Source organism: Bison bison, unplaced genomic scaffold (assembly GCF_000754665.1).
Source record: "Bison bison bison isolate TAMUID 2011002044 unplaced genomic scaffold, Bison_UMD1.0 scf7180017864160, whole genome shotgun sequence".
Classification (NCBI taxonomy): Eukaryota; Metazoa; Chordata; class Mammalia; order Artiodactyla; family Bovidae; genus Bison; species Bison bison.
Genome location: NW_011494732.1, coordinates 1497375 through 1517375, shown reverse-complemented (window position 1 = coordinate 1517375; position 20001 = coordinate 1497375). Strand labels below are relative to the sequence as shown.

At 49.0% G+C, this 20001-nt stretch overlaps 1 protein-coding gene across 1 annotated transcript in view; it reads right to left on the bottom strand.

Moving 5' to 3' along the window:
* Window positions 1-2515: 2515 nt before the first annotated feature.
* Window positions 2516-20001, bottom strand: part of SLC15A4 (solute carrier family 15 (oligopeptide transporter), member 4) — a 29463-nt gene continuing 11977 nt past the window's right edge. Inside the window, exons 4-9 of the mRNA XM_010841406.1 lie at window positions 18744-18912; window positions 18245-18322; window positions 17395-17563; window positions 8837-8992; window positions 7578-7736; window positions 2516-3636 (exon numbers count right to left, since the gene is read on the bottom strand). Of these exons, the coding sequence (XP_010839708.1) occupies window positions 3488-3636; window positions 7578-7736; window positions 8837-8992; window positions 17395-17563; window positions 18245-18322; window positions 18744-18912 (880 nt within the window). The 3' untranslated portion in view covers window positions 2516-3487. The remainder of the gene's footprint in view (window positions 3637-7577; window positions 7737-8836; window positions 8993-17394; window positions 17564-18244; window positions 18323-18743; window positions 18913-20001) is intronic.

Genomic DNA, 20001 nt, shown 5'->3' with positions numbered 1-20001 from the left:
GAAAAGTGAAAGTGAAGTTGCTCAGTCGTGTCCAACTCTTTGCGACCCCATGGACTGCAGCCTACCGGGCTCCTCCATCCATGGGATTTTCCAGGCAAGAGTACTGGAGTGGGGTGCCACTGCCTTCTCCGACTTGGCTCCCTGGCTACCACCTATTGTCTTTGGTTCCCTTTAGGGTCAAGTTAGCGCCATTTTATGGGTGCCTAGCTCTCCCTTCTCGGCTATCTGCAGACCCTCCTCTCCAGCACACCAGCCCTCAACAGTGGTCACCAGGGTCCCCACCTCTGACTCATTGCTCAGCAGGAGAGACTTGGTGTCTGTCTCCGCTTCTTTCTGGAGACGTGCCCACCCCTCATCCCTCTGACCTTGGAGCACGAGAGCAGCCACATTATGTCCCTTCTCTCTGTGTTCTCACAAACTGAGGCTTCAAGCATCACCTACGCCCTAGAATCTCCTGCCCACATTCTGTGGTCGGTCAGGCAGAAGCCACTTTGGTTAAGATACTGGATCTATTTTTAAGAACAATTCATGACTGCAGCTCTGAGCATTAGGGGAGGATTTGTAGAACTTTGTGCAAGTGAGAGATCCTGACTGGCCCATCCACCTCCAGCTCTGCTGCTGGTGTCCCAAGATCCAGGGCTTCATCATGCGTTTCTTTAGAGCACCACGGTCGGGTGCCTTCCTCTCCACTCCCTACTCAACCTGTTTTGCCAGGAGGCAGAGCCGCCGGAAAATCAGCCTGGAATTGGGAAGAGAATGTGGTTCCTGTCGGGTCATCGTCACTATGGAGTCTTGGCTGTGGTGAAGTTGCTCCTGTCTGGGTCTGCTCAGCTGTCAGCCCTAGACCCTCTTCCCTTCGCTCGGGTCTGGAGGAGGCACTAACATAGATGAGACTGCAGGTGCAACTCCCTGGCCCTGGCCTGGCTTCCTTTCCAAGGTGCGTGCCTCTCTTAGCCCACTTGGAAGTTAGCAAATGCTGATGTTCCACTTATGCAGTCTGGAGGTGTTTTGTTTTTTCCTTTGCATTTTGTATTGCTCCCTTAATTTGTCTTAGTTCCAAAAGCACTTTTTAAACATGTATTATTTCCCCTAAAAGGCCTTATTTTCAAAACAGCAAGGTGTTGCAATGAACATTTGAAAGTATCTGCTCAAATGATTTCTACTCAAAGATGCCCGTAAACTGTGTGGTGATTTCGGATTATCACAGCACTCTGCTCTTCTTTAATGCGCTTTTTCAAGCGACGGGATTGTTTTGCGCCGAGTGGAACAGTTCACTAATATTGAAGATCATCCATTCTTTATTACCTGGACTTAAGAAGTGATCAGGGTTTCATAAAAGGCCCCCTGTAATTTTGAAAGGACTTGTTGCTTTGAGACTTTGCAGTGTTATATGTATCATTTTGTGCTTTCCCTGCTCTCCCGAGAAGAGGCCACCTCCACATCCGGATGTTGAGGTGGGTAGAGATGCTCCAGTCGCCCCTCAGAGGTGGGACTCCCGCCCGTGAAGCCGGAAAGACGGACAGCAGCCTGCGAGCTCCATGAGAAACCTGGAGATGCGTGAGCTCCTGACAAAGAACTCAGCCTGATGACAACGTTTTCTTTAAACCCACCCATGAGACTGAGCAGAAATAGAGCGCTCAGTTTCATCCACCATCAAGGAAGAGAAAGCAGAGACGAGCGTCTTCCAATGGAGGACACGATCACTGGCTGGAGACCCACAGCGAGGTCTGCAGGGCAGGCATGTGTTTTAATGAGAACCCCATGACAGCATACTGGTTTTGTGGATTTGTTTATTCAACTGCTGTTCAGCACCACACAGCAACCACAATGGTACACTCTCTAAATTCAGGTAGAAAGTTAAAAGGCCATCAGTTCTTTAACCGACTGGCTTTCTAGACAGCTTCCCCTTAACAGGAGAGGTGTACCTGGCTACCTGTACAGATTCCCAGCCCATGTAAGGCCCAGAGGTTGGGCAAGGACGTGGGCCTCACATGCCGCCTCCACACGCCTGGGGCACGCGCACCACACAGAGCCCAGGGACAGGCTGAGCTCTCGTCACACAACCCCTTTCCCTTTTGTGCCCGATTCCTTACAGAAAAAAATGTGATTTTTTGACAGCATGAGGTAATGGTTTTCAATATGTAATGGATCCTGAAGGCTGAAACTATACTCCTGGAGGATGGTGTATTTATTTCCTAGAACAGGGCTTTCCAACCCTTATTTATCTTTAATACAAACTCACACCCAGATGAGTAAGGTGTTTGCTTTTTTGTTCTCCAAACAAAATAACATAAATAATATAAAATTGTATTTTAGTACAGAGCAGGCGCAAGTATCACTCTCCTAGACAGTCAAAGAGTTGCAGCAGGAGCAGGCGTTTTATTGAGACTTAGCACCAGTTCCTGCCTGAGGACCCCTCACACGGTCTACGTGACAGCTGAGGAACTCACACGACGTCCACACATAAAACGCACACGTGTGACGGTGGTGGACAGAGCACACAGAGAAGCAGTCAGTGGGCCTCAAAATCAAGGTGTTTTTATAATAAAGTTATACCAAAAGCACAGCAACAAATGAGGAATAGTTTATTAGACAAAACGAGAAACCCCCACCGCCCAGAGCCAGCAGCTGTCGACAGTTCAGGCTCACAGTGAACACTGCCAACCGTCCCCGCTCGCACCAGTGCCCTTCAGCGGAGGTCCTTCCCCCGCAAGAGCGGGTCTTCAGTCTCAGTGGTGCCACAGTGAAATCGTACACGAGCATTGACTAGGCGAGGTTTTAAAACACACGTCAGGCTGCGTCACAGGTTGAGATGAACACATGGTCTTAAATAGTTCTTAGTACAACATCATGTTCTTAAGGAAACAACAGGAAAGCAATCTCAACAGTTTAAAATATTAGCACTATTTGCAGCAGCAGATAAAATGCATTCACCGCCGGCCTGTACCGAGGAACTTGGTGTTGGCAAGATTTGTGGCTTAGGAGAGAAACCATGAGCAGGACTTCTCTATAAAACCTTCGCGGCACTTGACCACCCTTTCGTTTCTTAACAAATCCTCCTGTTCCTCAATGGAAACAGGTGTCTATTCATCAAGAAAGAAGACGATGGTGAGCGCAGGTTTTACGGCAAGGAGATGAGATACTTGTTTAAAATACTGGGATGCCAACCCGCATGGGTGTCATCTCCAGAGACTCGGTGTCAGCGTCTGCGGGTGTTTGCCAGAGGAGACCAGCTGCAGGGGGAACCAGGGTCTTCGGTGGCAAGAAGCCTGCGGCAGCCTGGCATCTGCTCCAGAAGGCCCAGACGGCAGGAGATGAACCGCAGGGAAGCACTCACCTAGGCTACCGGTAAGAGAAGAGACCAATCCCGGTGTCACGCCAAGTCTCAGGAAAGTCAGCCATCCACTCTCTGAGCCCCCACAGTCCCTTCCCATGGATCCGTTCGTCCATCTGTCCGTCCAACAGACCCGACAGGGGTGCGGGAGCATCAGGTCCTCCTGCTGGCGGGCGTGCCATTCGCTCTCGACCGCTGACGGTCGTATTTCACAGAAACAATAAGGAAAAGCAGGAGGGTGGCTCCTTGAATGGCCGCCAGAAGGAAAAAGTAATAGTTCAAATAGCAGCCATTGATGTTACCTGGAGAGAAGGAAAGGAAAAAGAAACGAGTTTAGAAAGAAAGTTTACAATTTCTTTAATTTGGTTCCTACCAAGGTCAGGGTGACTTTTAATGTTGTCATTTAAAAAATCGAAAGAAGAATATTCTATCCCTAATTTGAAGTACACAAGTGCCTTGCTCCCAGAGCCACCATGAAGCTGACTGTACATCAACACCAGCTCCATGCTGGGGCCCTGTCACCAGCCTCTCCTGCTCCACAGACAAGGAGCCTGACTGTCCCCAAGTCAGGTCTGGAAGCGGAGGGTCTTGGTATCCTGGGTCCAGAGTCTGTACATTTATCAAGACCACTCAGCGGCCCAGGACACGGCCTGGACATCATGTCTCACAGGAGTCCTGGACTCCTGCGTTGTCACCTGACATCAGATACACTCCAATGTACCCTTCACAGGCCAGGGCAGGCGGCTGAACACACAAGCCACATGCTACGGGGAGATACAAATCTGCTTTTTAAATTTCTCCTTAAAAACTTCAGGTTGCCAAAGAGCTGACATACTGAATGCCCGAGCACCGTGCAGGCGTCCTACGCGCAAGGTTCCACTTAATTCCTGACAAACCGCGAGGTGGCGGAGGTCAAGGTCATGGACCTCAGAGCTCAACCAACCAGGCTCAAACCCAGTGTCGTGGTCTCTGGGCCCAGTCTCCTCGTTTGTAAGATGCGAAAACATGGTGGCCAGCCCCCCACCCCGCCCCCAGGCAGCAACAGCGCTGCCATGAGAAGTGCCCAGGGCGGAAGGCCGCCTCCTCAGCAGTACCCGTGAGGAGCCCCAGTCTTCATGGAGGTCTGGGGTACCAGGTCTGCACACCAGAGAACCGAGGTTTCACAGCACCACCCACCATGGCCCCTTGGCGTGGAGACGCAGGGCTGTGGGCGAAGGTCACCCCAGCTCCCTGCAGACGGCTGTCCCCACAACCGCTTCCACCGCTTGTCACCAACTGAAAAGGGCCTGACACAGTCAAGCAGAGGGGCGGGGAGACGTATCCATCAGCAAGGTGTCCAGAGGAAGCGGGCGTCTCGGAAGAAAGCCGTGGTTCTCTCGGCCGGGCTTCACGAGCACTTCCACTTTGTTTACTTGGTACACCAGACTTCCTTCCCTTTCAGGTCTCCCTCAGGCTGGGTTATTCTGGAACTTCCTTTTTCTATCTGAACACACACTCATTAAAATTAGACGTTCAACACTGCTTTCATTAAACAGAATGAACGAACAGATATAATACACATGCTTGCATAATAATCACTCACATGTTTTTAAAGAATTCTCACTCAGGTTGTAGAAGACAACGATTTCCTATGTTTACTGCTTTGGAAACAAATCCAGTAATACCTAGAATTTCTACTATTTATTCAACAGATACTGAAAAGCCATGGTTAGGTCCTCACTGCCTGCGGGGCTCCGCCCTGGACAGAGACCCCCTCTCCTGGAGCCTGGTGTGCCCATGCCCACCATGGCACTGCTGGGTGGTGCCAAAGTGCCAATCCTGAAACATTCACCTCCCCAAACGACACAGGAGGTTAAAACTAGCAGAGCTGAAAGCCGGCAGGCCGAGCGGACTGTACACAGTGTTTTCCCTGTCAGGGCAAGTCTCAGCCTGGGCTAGGAAGGGTGTTCAGAACCGGGTCCACCACCTAAAAGCTATCACAATCAGCCTTTGCTTTCTTGGGCCTCTTATCAGACAGAAGGTAACTGCACATGAAGGTGGTAAACTCTGGGTGTTCTTTATTTGATAAGACAGACTCCTGGGCCCCAAGGAACAAGCTCACGTGTCACCAAACACATGCACAAAAACATTCCCAGCTGCTCTATTCATGACAGCCTCCAACTGGCGACGCCCGCAACACCCATGCACAGCACAGCAGAGAAATGAACTGTGACTTATTTGTACAATAGATATTCCGCAAAAACAACAAAAGAACCAGTTACTGGGGACGACTCAGAGAACACAGCGCTGAGTGAGACGCCGGCCGCGGCAGAGGACTGGGAGGCGACAGGACTCAGCGGGCTGCCGGGGCCTGGGGGCTTAACGCAGCAAGAACAGGAGGAAGGCTTCCAGCCGTCCTGCACTTGGGTCGGGATGAAGAGCACACCAAGCTGCGCACTTCAAGACCAGAGCCCCTCACAGCATAGATGTGGCTCCCAGTCTAAACACAACAAAGACGAGCAGGCCAGGCAGAGGACGGGGAGAGAGGGACACAGTGAAGAGACAGACCACAGCCCAGGGACCCGACAGGAAGTGATCCACACGTCTGCTGGGAAGCACTGAGTCAGCTCCCACCGCCACCTGAGCACTGGTGGAGCAGAGGGCATGGAGAAGCTGGCCTCTGCTCCTCCTCCAGAAGAATGTGGCACAGCTTGGGGGTGAGAGTGGGGTGCCCCGGTCCCATCCTGTCCCCCATCTCCGCCCCAACAGCCCTGCCCCTAACTGAGAGGGAGCCCTGCCATGCCCTCCTGCGTCACCGTCATCGCACCCAGCTCCTGGGGCTGCAGGCAGAAGGGGTGCAAGCTCTCTGCACTCGAGGGAAACGGGAGACCACCTGCGCTCCTAGACAGGGCAGCCGATCCAGGACACACGACTGGCGCCTCCCTCTCGTGGAAATAACATCAACACACAGGACCCAGGTCCAGCACCGGTCCCTGTGTGCATCAGCGCTGGAGGTGACCCTCACAGCTGCAAGTATTAAAATCACCTGTCAGAAGGAAGGATGAATGACAGGCAAACCACAGTTATTAAATTAGCAGTGGGGGGAGCAAATCACTGGAAAGCATCAAGGATGACCAAAGCCAATCAATCCTTTATGATTCACTTAAAAATGAAACAAAAACTAAGAAACAGCAGCTACATCTGAAGAACTACAGAGGTTTGATCTCTGTAACAAGTCTTTGAAGGAGGTCTGTTCTGTGACACCAAGAACCCAGGAGAACTCTCAGAACCCCTGTGTAACCGGACCTTACCCTCAGGGAGGGGGGCGGCCCCTCCTCACCACAACCAGGCTGGGCCTGCCCAACCCCCACAGCCCCGGTGCTCACAGCTGGACCACATCACCATGGGGCTCTGGTTTCTGTTTATCAGGGCTTCTCGGACCTAAACTCTCACCTCAGGACAGGAATTTTAACTGCATCATGGGAGGGCTTTTGGAATTCTGCCATTTCTGGAGAACAGTCTTTAGGCTTGCATCAGGTTTCCACAGGGATTTACAACCTAAAAGTACCAGGGGACAGCAAATACCACAGAACTACACAAGGAAAAGCAACCAAAAGCAATGGTGCTTTTTACCAGTGAAACATATAAAGAAGAAAGACGCCTCCACCTCTGGGTCCGTTTACAGGCGACATCAATCTGCAAAGAGCAGAGCTCTCATCCCTCACCAGTGATTTTGCTCAAGATGCCACCTACTGGCAATGGCTGCAGAACTCCATTATGATTGATCACGAGTCATATTTGTTTTTAAAAAGGCAACTTATTGTCTATTTTATTTTAACTGCAAGAAATTAAAAGGTACTGTCAGGGAAAAAAAACATAAAACTAAGATAAATGAAGGGAAATTTGTGATACAGATTTTATTTGCCTGCTAATAAAATACAGTGCTGGGCCTGACGGTTGAGAAAGAAGGCAGCCTACCCATCACAGGTTTGGGAACAAACAGCGGCCACTCGGCCGCGGGTGGCGGGGTGTGGTCAAGGCTGACCTGGCAGGAGAGGTTCACCAGTCTCCGGGAGATCGTGTGTGACGTGGGCAGATGGGGTGAGGGGGTGGTCTGACGCAGCTTGGGGAGCAGGGTGGGGCTCCTGACCCAGCCCAGAGACACTGACTGCATCCGGTCCCAGGTGCCCATGTGACCCAAGGGCCGGGGCTCTGGATGCTGCTCACTGTTGATGGGTGGGCATGGGTGGCGGGGGATCCTTACCGAAGTCCGTGTGGCTGCTCATCCACCCGATGGCCTTCAGGGACACCAACGCCAACAGTCCTGAGCCCACGAAGGACCCAACTCCAGAGAAGAAGAAGAACAAGCCCATGATGGCGCTCTGCATGGACTTGGGGGCAGCCGAGTATGCAAATTCCAGGCCTGGGGGGGTGGGGGATGAAGAGTGTTTTTGTAGAGGACACAGTGCTGCCTCTGCACCATGGCCCTCGGGGACCTGGGACTCTGGGCACAGCCCCTATCTGCTGTGAGACAGCCCCCGGCTGGCTGCTCGTCTCCCACCACAGCCCCTAGAAACCCCAAGAGGTGGTGGTCACCTCCACGCTCACATCAGAGGGCAGCATTTGACTTGCCAGCTCTTGGAATTTCCTGTTCCTCATGGAAAGAAGTTGAAGAAGCCAAATTTCCTACATTCTTAACTGATGTGAGTTTGCAAATGAACCTCTGACACTAAAATGGGGAAATCTACTTAGGAATTCTACCTGAAAGGCAAGGTGTTTGAGAACAGTTTTGGCAGGCGCATATATAACCCAGTTCTTGCCGTGATACCCAGACATGGAGATATGCACTAGGCTCTAAAGGAAGGGCCGGCCTCGTTGATTTATTCCCTCCCAAGTTCATGAGCCAATTCCACGTGAGCACAGGGGGAGGGGAGGAGAGGGGAAAGCCGCCGCCCACAGCCCGGCCGTCTCTGGTTATCACTTATTTCCTCCTTCCCTCACTCCCAGCAGCGGGAAACAGGCCTGCACAGAATTCACTCATCCACATGCCACCATGGGACCTCAGCAACAGGGAAGAGAGGCCTGTGAGAACACGCTTTATAAATGAGGTTTCTCCCTGACACATCTACAGGCAGACACCGAGAGCCGGGCAGTGAGGGGCCTGAGGCCTGGCTGCGGCAGCAGGGCTGCAGGGCTGGGGAGCCAGTGCCAGGCCAGGCAGTCAAACCCCGGCCCCTGAAGCGGGGCTCATCCTCCTTTCCTGTCTCCTGCGGACGCACTGCAGCAGGTCATCTTCATGTTGGTGTTGTGGGAATCCTACTTTCACACCAAGAAAGGGGAGCCTCAGCCATAACGCCACCCTTTCCTCACCGATTCACACTCTGAACCGCACCTGCCCACCAACACCCGCCAAGCACCGTGCGGTTACGTCTCGACACGGCCTAACGAGGGAGGAAACAGCACGGCCCTAATCACGCAGCGAGGGGACTGGACACAGACGCCCCCGACGGGAGGAAGCCTCACCTGCGATGCTGGCGAATATTTCACTGACACCGATCAGCACGTACTGCGGGACCTGCCACCAGATGGGCAAGTCCGCGGCGTAGTACACGACGTTTCCGATGGTCTGGTTGATGGTCTTCTCCTTCACGAGGTCCAGCCTCTTGCTTTCCAAAATCCCTACAATTCATAAGTAGCTTATGAGCATTTATTCAGTAGCATCTGTAATTAAACTGAAACACCAGATCCTTGGGACAAGATGCCTGTCGATGATTCTGAGAAATGCATGAAAGGTTAACACCAGATGACACATATCCCCCCAAGCCCCCAAGCTCAGGAAGTTTTCCCTTTCCCCCTTTGAGCTTCCGAAGTAGGTCACTGAAAACCAGCAGTCATGTCATTCATATCTCAAGCGGGCTTCTGCAGCACCTTATAAAACCAGTGTTCAGCGTGCCTAACACAACCCTCTAAGCTCTGGATCGCTCACCTAAACGCCTTTTGCTTCCTTCAAAAAGAGGAGCAAGAGAAAGCTACACAGTCCTGCAATAAAAAGATTAATCACACTGTTTACTTACCAGAAGGTAATAAATCTGGAGATGATCTTCCCTTCAAGGTAACACATCTACGCTGATTCACTGACTGATCACCATGACTACGACGACTGCCACTACTGCTCCTAATGCCAATCTCCCCATTAGATGGGCTCAACCTCATCAACAAACGACAGCAGTCCCCCCTTATCTGTGAGGGATACGCTGCAAGACCCCAGTGGACGCCTGAGACCGAGAACAGTTCTACATCATATATATATATACACTATTTTTTTCCCTGCCCACACAAACCTCTGATAAAATTTAACTTATAAATCTGGCACAGTAAGAGATTAACAACAGTAACTAAGAATAAAACAGAACAATGATAACAACACACTGCAATAAAAGTTACGTGAAGTTGGCGGTCTCCCTAAGCATCTCACTGTACTGTAGGTATTTTCAGACTGTGGTTGATCTTGGGGTCACGGAAACGATGGAAACCACAGCCAGGGATAAGGGGGATGACTGTACACTGGCCTTCTGCCCTCGGCAGCAGCCAGGACTCCCTGGATTATCAGTTGTCTGTCAGGTGGGACAGACGGACACAGGAAAATAAGCAAGATCAGAAATAGCTACTCTACAAAAAAAAATAAAACAGATCAAAATGAAGTTTAAAACAACAACCCGTAGGACCAAGTTCTTAGAGTAAAGATGTTTTTAAGGAATTCTAGTCCGGAGAAGGCGATGGCACCCCACTCCAGTACTCTTGCCTGGAAAATCCCATGGATGGAGGAACCTGGTGGGCTGCAGCCCATAGGGTCGCTAAGAGTCAGACACGACTGAGCGACTTCACTTTCACCTTTCATTTTCATGCATTGGAGAAGGAAATGGCAACCCACTCCAGTGTTCTTGCCTGGAGAATCCCAGGGATGGCGGAGCCTGGAGGGCTGCCGTCTATGGGGTTGCACAGAGTTGGACACGACTGAAGCGACTTAGCAGCAACAGCAGCAGTCCAAATAATGGACTCTAATAGCTAATGTATACATAATAATTATGTGTTTAAAACAGTATGAGGAAGGACAGGAGTCTGGGCAGAGGAATACTGGAATATACATACATAAGGGGCTTCCGTGGTGGCTCAGTGGTAAAGAATCCTCCTGCCGATGCAAGAGATGTGGGTTCGATCCCTGGGTTGGGAGGATCCCCGGGAGAAGGAAATGGCAACCCACTCCAGTATTCTTGCCTGGGAAATCCCATGGACAAGGAGCCTGGTGGGCTACAGTCCATGGGATCACAAAAGAGTCAGACATGACTGAGATACTAAACAACAAATATATATATATATATATAGATTCCTTTTAAGATCTTAGCATGAAAAAGGACAAGAAAAAAAAAAAAAAAAAGGACCAGGATTTGACAGAGTGAAAGAATCTGCCCCCACACCACATCTCAAATATCCAAAGAGAACACACATCAAAGGTCCAAGAGAAGGTGAGACCTCCTAGCTCATTTCCACGTGGAAAGCCACGTCTCCTCCCTGAAGGTGGTGATGGAGGCAGCCCTCAGCCCTCACGACTGTCCTGTGACTGAGAAACAGGAGCAGCCCAGGTCTGCAGAGCGTCTGCTGCTCTGGAAAGGGGAATATGAGGCTCAGCCCAGCAGTGATCTCAGGAAACTGGTGGTGGCATTAAGGGCCTTGCCCAAAAAGAGCAGCTTTGCTCCCTGGCAGGGCAGCAGGCAGCCCCAATGGGCCCGCAGTGTTATCCTGGTTGGTGCACCTTCAAACGCAAGGCTGAAGTGCTACAGGCTTCCTCTGGCTCAGCCGAGGTTCAGCCGGCCCTGGGCCACCACCCTCGGACTGGAAGATCACTGCCCTGCACTGGCCACCAACCCTCTAGCTTGGAAGGGTTAGATTTAAGTACAGAAAGAGGGAAGAGCTCACTCAGCCTGGTTTAGGGGAATAAATACTGACGCTGGATAATCTCTTGCCCTTCATAGGAAAGGCAAGGGAGCATGAAGACGACACCGAGTGTGCTTGTGTGTTTATGGTGGGGTGTCACTGGTGGGAGCCATATACGGGTTTAGTACCAGGACGAAAAAAGGTACCATTGACTTCTGGCAAGCTGGCAGAGAACAGGAGTAAGCTGTAGGACAGAATTTGCTGTGGTCTCATCAGTTAGGAAAATGCAGACTCTTGTGAAGGCCGAGGGTGAAAAACAAACAGAAACCAAGGGGCAATGGCAAGGGGGGCATAAACAAACTAGGACCAAGCCCTGAGACAAGAACATGTGAAATCAACAGAGCGCCTCTTTGGTGGGACTGGGGGAAGGATGGGGAGGTGTGGAGCACACGGCTGACACCACAGAGAACAGAGGAAGGAGCAGGGTCCTGAGAGAGGCCAACAGAGAACTACAGCGGTCCTCGGGCAACAGCGGTCCTGCAGGGTCTGGGCAGGCCTGTCCCTGAGAGGCCACAGAGCTCATGATGGAAGAGACAAGAAGCGCGGGTACAAACCAAGACAAGACAAGAAGCTGGGAGAACCAAGATAGAAGGAAGAGGGGCAAATTCTTCAATTAACAACACAAACTTACATCAGGTCAAACAAAAGAAAACCCAACACTGTGGGTGAGAAGGAAATGAAGGTGGCAGCAGCAAAGGTCGGATAAGAGGAGGGGCGGGCAGAGTCACCTGGAGGGAGACTCGACAACCAAGGGCAGGAAGGAGGCATCAAGAAAACACACCGAGGGTTAGGAAAGGCCTCCTGTGCCCACTCGACCCTGTGCCTGCTGCTCCCTGCTGCCAGCTCATCTACACTCATGACGAGCCAGAGCGAAACATGGAGCAAGAACACCGACCGGGGTGTTGGCTGGGCTTTCACTGGACCTAAGAGCTCCTGTGTGGCCTCCCCACACAGTGCCACTCCCCCATAAACCTTTATGAGTAAAATACCATCACAGGCTAGAAGTGCAGCGAGAACCTGAGGCACACCAGCCCTGCTGGTCATCAGAGCAAGTGCACGGAAAGGGTAAGGCTTTGTCTTGGCTTCCCAAGTGGCACTAGTGGTAAATAACCCGCTTGCCAATGCAGGAGACACAAGAGACGCAGAGTCAATCCCTGGGTCGGGAAGATCCCCTGGAAGAGGAAATGGCATCCCACTCCAGTATTCTTGCCCGAAGAATCCTATGGACAGAGGAGCCTGGCTATGCATGTAGCACGTGCTAGAAATGCAGTGAGAACCTGAGGCACACGAGCCCTGCTGGTCCTCGTCAGAGCAAGCAAATGGAAAGATACGGCTTTGTTCGACAATGCACTGCTAACTGGAGGAGACCCAGGGCAGACCCACATCCTGAACTTTAGGGACACTAACATCTGTGCCCCCTCCAGGCTTAGTTCTAACAGACTCATGCTGCCCAAGAGAGAACAGTGCCTCTCTAAGGACACTGTCCCCCAGACTGGACAGTGCCTCCCGTTCACCAGAGCCTGCACAGACCGCCGCATCCCTGGACACACGTGATCCCCGTAACCCCAGGCAGCACTGGACTCCAGGGCTCCTGCTACACAGGATCTGAACTAACAGAGCTGACAGCACTACGGCTATCCTACCATCCTGTGCAGCACCCCACAAACATTTTTAGAAAGGAATACTGGCCAAGAAGGAAGCCTTGAAATGCATGATACAGGAATTACAAAGCCATGCTCTCTCTCAACTCTTCAACTAAAGCTTTCTCGGTAGCAAATGGACAAACAACAGCATCAATTATTATAAACTGAAAAAAGTTCTCTAAAAGTACTCTTGGATCAAAAAGAAAATAAAAACCACAGTTTCAATATTCTTCTGGGGAAAAAAAAAAGAAACCATTACAACAAACTAAAGTGCAAGAGACCTTGATAGAAAGACAGTAACAGGCCAGTTAAAAGAACAACACGGTCTTTACTGTTTAGCAGGAACGAATAAATAGAAGGGAAGAATTTAACTCAAGAAATGAGAAAAAGAAATCAACAAAACACACTGAAGATAATAAAAGTTAATATCTTAATTATTCAATGAGAAAACATAAAAACAGTCAAATAATAAATTCAAGAGATACATCTAAGGAGAAATCGTAAAAGAGTTGTGGCCAATCTAACAAAAAAGAACACATAAAACAGTGAAACTAGAAAAGAGGAAGGAAATGCAACACATCTATTTAAATGACCATTTTTATCTCCTCTCAATTTCTCGAACTCAATAAATTATATTCTAAGGACACTAAAAAATAAAAAGCTTAAGTGATTCAGCAAAAAACAAGATCTGAGCAAAACTGGAAAAGGTGGAAAAATGATCATATTTCCTTTCAGAGAAGTGATGCACCCTTGTAATTTTCCAGGTAAAGACTTGGAACTTCCTGGGAACAAACAGAAATTTCTCATCCTGTTTTACACACCCCGCCTCCAGAAACAGGGCATTTACCAACCCTTTAATAAAGCTGTGCAATCCAGACACCAAACCAGACTGCTGTTGGTTAGACAGAGATGCGGAGTCACTCAGCAAAACAGCAGCAGATTCCAATCAGACCATCAGGGTCAGCCCTTTTAACAAACAGGGTTTTTAATTTATTTCAACAGTTAAACACCAGAAGTTAAAATAAATAAAAACAAGAGCTGCCAAAGGCGGAGGGGGGAGGGCATGTCATCCTCCTGAAAACCAACATAAGATATTTGAGAAAAACTCAACAATCATTTCTGCCAAAAATACTCAGTAAACTTGAAATAAAGATTAGATATTTAACATCATCATAAACACCTATTTCAAACTAAGAGGTGCAAGTGAACTGTGAACAGTGAGCAGCTGAAGGCATTCCCATCAAAGTCTGGGGTAAACGGAGGGAGTCTAGGACTTCCTTGGGGGGATTCGAGAAGGAAAGTAATTTCACTGGGCATGGCAACCCACTCCAGGATTCTTGCCTGGAGAATCCCAAGGACAGAGGAGCCTAGCTACAGTCCACGGAGTTGCACAGAGTCAGACACGACTGAAGCAACTTAGCACACACAGATGCATGATGTTAACAGTGAGAACTAGAATCCTAAATACCCAACAACAAAGGACTGCAGGTGAATGTCTGACATGGAAGGATGCTTTAGTTCTTTCTTTTTTTATAGCGAGTGACAAAGGAACTACACACACACACATCACATCATATATGGTTTTTCCCATGCACCTGCAGACTGAGAGTAGAAGATATCCTTGGGTGGAATTATGAGTGCTTAAATCTGTGTGTGTGAGAGAGACACAGAGAGGGAGGAAGGAGGACAGCAATGGGGGGAGATGCTCATCTGTATTTGGTGGATTTTTTTTTAACCTGCCTACAGTTAACAAGTGTTTCTTTATACCTTTAAGGGTTTCTTAGGTTTAGTTTTCAAATCAGGCTCAAATCATTGTACACAACAGGATTTCATTTCCGCAGAAACACAAAAAGTGTATGTGTATGTACACACAGATACACAAAGTCAGACAGACATGCACCATCACAGCAGTGAGCATCTCTGGGGAAATTACAGCTGATTTTTATCTTCTTCTTTATGTTTCTAAGGTTCCCTTTTCTCCAGTGAGCATCTATTATGTTAGTAAGTTAAGAACACATATAATTTTGATAGGGAAAGCGCACTTCTTTTTTCTCAAGCAGAATGGAAGAAAACCCGTTGGGTGTGCCTGATTCTCACCTGAGAAACTTTAAAGAAAGAATTGTTTCCAACAGGGATGGTACTAAACAGAAGATTCTGATTTATTATGGATGAATATAGCAAGTTAAAAGGCAAAATCATCTCTTTCCTATTAAAATGTTGGTCTGCTGTTATGATTTCTGGTTTCCATTCAAAGCTCACTAATGTCCCAGTTAAATAATATTCACTAGAGCTGGAAATGAAACGGCATGAAACACCAGTCACTGCTTAGATTAAATTTAATAAACTGTGCCTAAGTCAAGTTATAAGATGTTTAACCTCTGTGAATCAGTGATGGTTAAGTTCCTTCCTAATATCTGGTCACTCAGCAAAGAAAGCCTCTTTAAGACCGTCAGCACTGGAGGCGTTTTCCGTGTCTAAGCAAGTGATCTGGATGCTGACGTTCAGAGCGGCCGTGGTCACACAGGTGCAGAGCACCTGCCTCCCCACAGATGCCCGCGGCCACCTGATGGCAGCCCGACCCTGCGGGGCAGGAAGTGAACTGCTGGCACTGCTTGTGCTTTGAAAAGGCAGCACTGGGGCTCCTTGTGGTCCAGCGGCTGAGACTCTGCACTCCCAACACAGGGGGCCCAGGTGCGACCCCTGGTTGGGGAACTAGATCCCACATGCCACAACCAAAGATCAGAAAGACAGAAAGAAAGAAGGAAAAAAAGGAAGAAAGAAATGGCAGCACTGCCTGCCCAACATGACCCGCTCAACAGGCTCGCCAGAAACCACCGGGAGGGATGACCCCAGGGTTTTCAGGGCCTCCAAAGAAGCTATTCAGCCATAAACAAAACTGAAAGAGAAGATGGTGTGTTAAAGGAACCAAACCCAGAGTCTGCTAGATGATGCCTCGGAAACCAGCCATCTCTCCTTTCCCACAGGCAGCTGACAAGGATACCTGTCCGTGGGGTGCGACTGGCTGGCTGGGGTACAGGCGGGGCTCTCCCATCCAGAAAGAGAAGAGGTGCTGAGGCTGAAGCTGGGCTCACGACAAGTGCTCAGGAACCCCCACCCCCACCCCGTCAGCACAACTCCTCTGCTCCAGGGCGCCCCGCCCATCGCCGATTCCGCAGTCAGGAAACCTGCCACCAGAGCCCTGCTGTGGCCCAGCTCTGGTTCGCTCAGGCTTTATTTGCCCACGTGCACAGAACTGGAAGGGAAACAGACCACATGGCCAGCACACGGCAGGAACTTCATCCAGAGATGACCTCCCTTTAATCACCTATTTCATTAATAAAGAAACCTAACTGTCCCCTACGATGTCCCAGCGTCTAGAATATAGATATCTTAAGCCTAGAGACTCATTTCTGTAAATCTGTTGAGTACTGTATCAATATGTTCACCTGGGCGACAGCGGATGGAGGCTGTGGTGAAGCCTTGTCAGAGAATATTAAATTCCACCTCAGCAGTGCTTAACATTAAATTCCTCATAACGCAGATGATATATAGGTGATTCAGGAATATCAGCTTTTCTTGTCTTGTTATATAAGTAAGCTATTTTACGGTTCAATAATTTTCAAATATTAATGAAGGAAGAGTGCCAAAGCAAGGTGAGAAGGTCAGAAACCCTTCAGCCTATCGGCACAAGATAATTCAGCTTAGACTTCAGAATCTAAGAATTATGAACTCAGAACCGAGCCCCCAATAGATGTCAGAATACCTGGGCATTAGTTCTTAACCGCCTTCGTTTTTTTCTGGGGGATGGAGGCTGGTTCCAAACCTGTTATTTGATTTTAAAAAAATAACAAAACTTTCTCTCCAGAAAAACGCACATGAAATTTTACATAAAAGTGCAAAGGGTTCAGGGCATAAGACACTGACTAATGGACCTGACATTAAGAATCACAGGTCTGAAGATAATTTAACACCTTTCATTTATAAAATTCCCTCTATCTAGCAATTACTAGTGGTCTAAAATCTAAATCAGTAGGAGACAATAAGCCTCCCTTGATTCAACCCAAAAGTCACCTTCCAGAGCATTTCACTGGTTAGGACTCGCTGGTGGTCAGGTGGCTAAGACTCCAGGTTCCCAATACAGGAGAGGCCTAGGTTTGATCCCTAGTCAGGGAACTAGAACCCCATGCTGGAACTAAGAGTTCACACACCACAACCAAGAAGCTTCCACAGCCAAATAAATAAATATTTTAAAAAACATAAAAGAGCAAATCCTGAGAAAACATCTTAAACTTCATATAACAAAAAATGAACACTACTCCAGTTTAATAAAATAATCCTTATACATTCTTTGAAGTACACACGCTTCCTAAAGAACACATGAGTGACTTATTCCGAATCACCCACAACGGGAAGCAGGTGGGAGCAGAAACGGAGCCAGCTTCTCACCTGCAGCGAAGGCTGAGCACATCACGAAGAACATCCCCACGGCGATCCTTTTCAAGGATGATGGGAGCAGGCCGTTTCGTTTCAAGATGGGATCGACTAGTTTATCTTTCAAGGGAATTAACAGGAGGATGAGCACAGCATCGAACATGGTCAGCCAGGCTGCCGGAAACTAGAATTTGGAGATGCAGAAGACACGGGTTTATTTTTCTGCAGTGTCAGCAACTGCTTGCTTGACAACTAACGTCTAAATGGGAAAAGCTTATTTCAAAAATAGCTCATTTGTACAAGTATGACCTCCTAGGAAAATAGTCTGTCTCAAGACACTGGATCTGAGGAAAGGCTTTCATTTCTAAAGGGATGTGATTTGGGTTTTCTGTGCTTTCTGGGGGGAAGAAGAAACAGGTCAAATATTCATGTTTAACTGACAGTAGCAACTTAGTTTGGGTTTCCCAGGGGGCTCAGTGGTAAAGAATCTGCCTGCCAAGCAGGAAATGCAGGTTTGATCCCTGGATCGAGATAATCCCCTGGAGAAGGAAACTGCAACCCACTCCCGTATTCTTGCCTGGAAAGAGCCTGGCAAGCTACAGTCCATGGGGTCGCAAGAGTCGGACACGATTTAATGACTGAATAACCACCACAAAGTCAATTTAATCTAGTAAAGGACATAACCAACGGAAAGACAGTTTCAGAAGTAACTGAGTAAAAAACAGAGTAAAAATTCCATTTCAATAGGAACATGTTTAGTTCAAGCTACCTATATCATTTACAAAGTATCTGTGATTGGCAGAAGAAATTCATTTGTCACGTAAACCCCCAACGACAATTTTCACATCATTTCAATTGTTCTCACCGTATGAGGATTGGTTGTAATACTGGAAATTTCTGGAATCTTCAAATGAAGACTCTGTAAAACATACGTCGTCTGCATCTGGGTGTAAAAAGCAGTGTCATTACATGTGCACGGCTGTCACAGACCTGCAGAGAGCCGCCCCTCCCCCAGACTACTCTGTGATGAGACTTGAAAAGGTCAGGTTGGCAAACAGGCAGGTCAGTCTCTTGGCCACCATAAAGGTCGTCTGGAGATGAACTTTGAAAAAGAAGTAACGACTACCCCAGTGAGAAATTAAAAGGTGGGGCCTGGAAAAACAGAGGTATGCCCATTCTTAGCTTCATTTTAAAAAAGGTTTTCAAAACATTTAAGTCCACAAAAATGAGTCCATAACTAACATCAAGATTCCAAGATCCTGGAGACTTATGGCAAAGAAAGCAGGGAACCCAGGAACTTGAGTGCTGGGGCAGTGTTCACGGTGGGGGAAAGAGAGGAAATGAGACCTGAATATAAAACTCACTTGAAAATACACTGTCCAGTAAGGTATCAAAGCCAAGAAAACAGGGACAATCTTGACAAGAGCTTTCACATCTTCCACTTTATCTTCCGGGAATGGCCCTCCTCGAGACATCTTACATGAATCAAACAGACTGTGTTTAGAAGATTGCTGAAAGACTCCAATGCCTTCACTTTGGGAAATAAAATGAAGGAATTAGTTTTCTTCCACCCCCAGAAATCAGTTATTTGGTAACAAATTAGGTTTGGGGATAGGAAATGAGCTTGCTGCACTGAATCTGCTCAAACCCCCTTCCGTTACCTACTAATTGTCCCCCACCCAATGTGGCCACCCAGACTACTCCTCAAAAGAGGGAGACGTCCGGAATCAGCAGATGGAAGCACTTCCTAGCCAGAGTGTGACACTGGCCACCATCACGGTGGGATCACCCAGCGCTGTCTGGAAGGTGGCCGACCTCATCCCCAGTGTTGTCACACTGGCCATTGGTCCTGCGGTGTGGAGGAAGCCTGCAGCTTCACCTGAAGCTGGTGACACCTACATCAGCTACATCACCGGGTGAGCATTTGAAAAGACGACTGTCCTGGATTGTTTGGACCTTAAATTAGGCTATTTATCAACTGTCAAGACTCGATGACCAACACTAAACTCTGTTACAAAACCAAGCTGGTTTATTGTATTGCAGTCACACTGGTGTGACTGGGAGGGAGGGCTCTGTTACAGCAGAGAAGACATCAGCTCTTCACTTAAGGAAGAGCCGAGAAGGGGAGTGGGTGATGCTCCTGATGATAACCTGACGGTGTCACTTGGGGGAAGATGACAGAGTGCCCACTGGTGGGCCCTGATCACCACCCTGTCAGGCACCAGGACACTCTTACTAGCACCCCCCTCCCCCGCCGCAAGGAGGAGGAAGTCAGGGCACAGAGCAGGTAAGAAATGTGCCCAGGGCAACACACCCAGAGGACGGGGCTGGGATCTGACCCCAGGCGGTCCTGGCTGTAGAACCTGAGGTCCAGATCACTGTAGGGCCACCTGTCCCTCTGCTCCCACCCTTGGGCCTCCCCTCCATGCTCGGGCCCGACGGTCCCAGTCCAGAGCTCTCGGCTGGCTCTGGTACCAGGAGGCCTTCCGGTCCTGGCTCTGGTGCTGGCAGCCCTGCCCACTCACTCACCCTGGCCTGCCTTACTATCTATAACATGCACAGGTCCCAGGTCTCAGGGGTAACTCCAAGGCCTTTCCCGACCCAAAACACTCTTAACAGAGA